Here is a 3,962-nt window from a genome sequence, read left to right on the forward strand (position 1 = left end):
ATGGGGAACGGCTCCGGCCTCCCTCACCCAGCCCCGACAGACCCCCGGGACCCTGCCCGCCTGCCCGCCGCACCCACCTCCTGCGACAGGAACGGGATGAGCTGGGCGCAGATCACGTTGAGCCGCTTCGCGATCTCCGTCTGCAAAGAGAAGGCACGGGCGGGCATCAGCAGCGCCCGGGAGCCGCTTCCCTGCCTCTGGGCCCGGGGCACAAGCTGGCACAGGACCACAGGGCTGGCTGAGCCATGCTCTGCTCCACCACTGCCAGCACCGCCTGCGGGCCCAGGCTGCCAGCCAGAGCCCCTGGCACCCAGCCTGGCTAGGAGCCATTGTGCTCATTGCAGATCCCAGGAGCAGGGGGAGCGTCACAGCCAGACTACAGGGCCTCTCTCCACACCCAGCCCTTGGGAGACCCACTGCCTTTCTCTGGCTCCGACCTGCGCCTCTAGTGGGGCACACAAACCACCCCCCGCCCCGCGCAGCTGGCCCAAAGCGCCTGCCACATCCCCACCCAGTCCAGTGGCCTCGCAGGACACCATGAAGGGGACAAACCACTTGGCACACAAGGCATCCCTGTCCCTGCCAGCACCATGGAGGGGGAAGCTCACAGCAGCTCTGGAAGAGCAGAGCCAGGCCTCCAAGCCCCCATCCGTGTCTCCCCCCGGACCCTCAAGGCCACGCATTTGCTAGGGCAGTGCGCAGGAACCCTGAGCCCTGCCCCCACCCCCGAAATCTTCCCGCGAGTGACAGCCGGCGAGGTGCTCATCGACCCCGGGGGTGGGGAGAGGAGCCTCTCTCGCCTCCCCACGCCAAGGGGTCTCCCCCCGCTGCCCAAAGGCAGGCGCTCGGTGGCGCTGGGAGTGCTAATTGCTGCTCTCGCTGCTTTGCCAGGAAGCCCTGGAGAGGTGCTCTCGTTACAGCTGCTGTTTTTCTGCAACACTTGAGTGCCACGAGCAATCAGAAGGACCGAGGGCAGGAAGGGGGCGGGAGGGGGGTGGGAAACCACATTTCAATCACTGCCCTGAGCCACCGGGCCAGAGACCCCCTCTGCTGCTGCCCTCCACACCCAGGAGATGAGCGACAGGCAGACGGAGCCTCTCAAAGCTTGTATGGGCGGGCGCTTGCAACTCCCCCGAGCCCATGGAGTACCTTGCCCTCCTCCCCATCTCTGCCCAACGAGGGGAGACGCGCCCAGTAGACCGATGCCCAACGAGCGGGCTGGAGACCCACCCGGGGTAGCGCAAGGCGCCGGCTGGGAAGCCCAGACACTGGGGGTCTAGTGCCAACCACCAGCCACGTGACCTTGGCCAAGTCATTGCCCCCCGCACCAGGCAGGGACAGCTTCATGCCTCCACGCAGCACCTGGCACGAGGGGGGCTCTGCTCTGGATGCCCCCCAGCCCAACAAAGCCAGGCAACACATCGCCCCCTCCGCAGACTCCTGTTGCCAAGACCCACCCGGCGGCACCAGAAAGGGCTCTGCCAGCTCCCGCTGGAAGCCAGCCGGCCTCCCCCTCCCCCAGATGCACACCAGCCCCTGGAAGGAAAAAAAAAAAGCCTTGGCAGCAGGTAGTTGCTGGGAAGGATCTCGCCGCCTCCTGGGGCCGCAGTGATGGATTCTCCTTCCTAATGCACTGATGGGCAGCTGGCTCCTCTGGGAGCACTGCCTCCGATTCGCCTGCACTCGTTAATGTGCAATTTACTGGCACTTTAACGCTCTCAGCATGAAAAATGATCGTGCTGTTTTCAGGGCTCTTCCCCCCCCTTCCTTGCCTGTCTTTCGCTTTGGGTGTAAGAGCCCAGGTCCAGGCAGATCTGGGTTTCCACCCCCCCCACCCCTTCCCTGCTTCCCCTTTACAAAGGTACAGCACAAAAACCTGCCAAAAATATCTCCCTGGCTCCAGGCCGCAGCCCCCACCTCACCACAGCTTTATAGCACAGCACAGAGCGGCTGTTAAAATAGAAGCCAGCCTCCCCCCGCCGAGCCGAGGAATAAAACCCCAGCCTGGGGCAAGGAACCAGAACCAGGGCTTCCTTCACCGCGTGGGATGAGGCCGGCGGCTCCAAAGCCCGCGGCCCCTTTGCTCCCAGCAGCTCCGGGGCAGGGCGGGGGCTGCCAAGGGCAGACGGGTCTGGGTCTTTTGTGCTGGGCACGGAGGCATGGAGAGCACCAGGATCTGCTGCCAGCCTTCATCCGGTTGCCCGTGGGCAGTCAAAGCCTGGCAACGTCCCCTCAGGGGCTCTGTGTGCCCAGCCCACCAGCACCGGTACCAGCTGGGGGCACCGGGCGCCTGGCTGGAGCCACGAGCCCAGGCTGCATCGCCACCCCCCTGCCCGTTCGCCTGCCCGGCCATTTTACGACGGAGATTCCTTGCTGAGCACCGAGTTAACGAGCCAACCCTTCTGCCAGCCTGCGATAAAGCCAGATAACGGAGGGCCCGCGTGGCTTGGCGGAGGCCCGGGTGGCAGGTCGCCGGGTAGGGGTCTCTGCCCGGGGAGGGAAGCCCGACCTGCCCTCCGCGCCGATGCTGCCCCAGGCCCCCCGCGTGGGCAGCTCCCAGCGCTTGCACAATGGCCGCGGGCTGCCAGAGCCCAGACGTGCGGGCCCTTGTTAAAAGTGCAGACAGCATGCTGGCAGGTGGCCAGCGGCACCTGGGACCGGCAGTAAATATTGCAGGCTGCGAGAGGCAGCCAGATGAAGTGAGCAGGCAGCCGGGCCCCCTCCGGGGGAGGCCGGGGAGGGGAGCAGAGCGGGGTCCGTCTCCCTGTCGCCCACTGGGTTTCTGCCCACCCGGCTGTCCAGAGCGGCCTGCACCAAGGGACCTGCTGATCCCTCCCTGGAGCGAGGGGCTGCAGGCCAGATCCCACCCCCAAGGCAGGAAAGGCCTGGGCTGGGTTGTGCCTGGCTCTGGGTGCGAGGTTCCCCAGAGGCTGGGCATGAGCAACAGTTGCACGACCAGAGGGAGGGAGGGAGGGAGGGTGGGAAGGGGGGCGCTGGGCTCAGGCACCCGCTGCCAGGCTGCTCTGCAGCCTCTTTAAAAATAGATGAGGAGCAGCTGGGGACCCAGGGAAAGAGAGGGAGCAAGGAGGCAACACTCACATCTTTTGGCCCTGGGGGGGGAAACTGTTCACCACTCCCAGCTCCAGCCGGGCCCCTGAGACCGCAGAGATCTGCTGCTTCCCCTTCCCCACCACCCCCTGCACAAGGTGGCCAGGACACATCCCACTCCCACCCACGTGAAGAGGTGCCCGAGATCAGGTGGAATTGGCTGTGCAGGCGCCCAAGAGCTGGGCACGCCTGGCACGGACCCTCACACGGCACCGGTGCACCCCTGCACGGACCCGCGCCCTCCAGCCAGGTGGTTGGGGGCAGAAAGTGGCCACAAGGAGACAAGCTGCGGGGACGGGCCCAGTGAGGCAGCAGGGAGGAGCCGGGGACTCACCTGCTTGTGCATCTCGATGTTGAGGCCATAGGACATCTCGTAGTACTGCAAGGGAAGGAAGCAGCATCAGGCCGCGGCGCCAGGCGGCCTGGCCCTGCGCTCTCATGGCATCGGGGGCTGCCAGGACCAGGAGGTCCCACCCAATCCCCGTACGCTCGCAGCCCAAGACGGTCCCATCCCCCCGTGATCTCTGCCCCACGTCCCTTCCAGCAGCAAGGAGGGGGAAACCACCAGCATCTCTCAGCCCATCGCCTCCACGGCTCGGAGCCAGGCAAGGACAGCAAGGCCGAGACGAAAAACAACTCAGCACCGGGGCAGGACCCAGCTGCTCCCGTCTCTAGGCCCAAACACAGGTCAGAGCCAAGGGAACCCAAGGGGATTTGGCACCGAGCGGCTCGAGGAGCCGGCTGCCCCCAGCCCGGCCCAGGTGGGCGCTCACCATGACGTAATGGCGCTGGATTTCTGTCTTTTCCGTTGCCAGTTTTTCACATTCTAGCTTCAAGCTGTGAAAAGAGAGAGA

General features: G+C 65.5%; 1 protein-coding gene across 2 annotated transcripts in view; it reads right to left on the reverse strand.

The window, feature by feature from the left end:
• LOC109294905 (transducin-like enhancer protein 1) overlaps positions 1-3,962 on the reverse strand; it is a 33,102-nt gene that overhangs the window by 23,935 nt on the left and 5,205 nt on the right. For both annotated transcript variants that reach the window (XM_019513486.1, XM_019513487.1), the window contains exons 2-3: positions 3,443-3,487; positions 78-140 (exon numbers count right to left, since the gene is read on the reverse strand). In XM_019513486.1, coding sequence (XP_019369031.1) covers positions 78-140; positions 3,443-3,487 — 108 coding nt within the window. The remainder of the gene's footprint in view (positions 1-77; positions 141-3,442; positions 3,488-3,962) is intronic.

Source organism: Gavialis gangeticus, unplaced genomic scaffold, assembly GCF_001723915.1.
Source record: "Gavialis gangeticus isolate Ggan-Ray unplaced genomic scaffold, GavGan_comp1, whole genome shotgun sequence".
In the NCBI taxonomy this organism is placed as follows: Eukaryota; Metazoa; Chordata; order Crocodylia; family Gavialidae; genus Gavialis; species Gavialis gangeticus.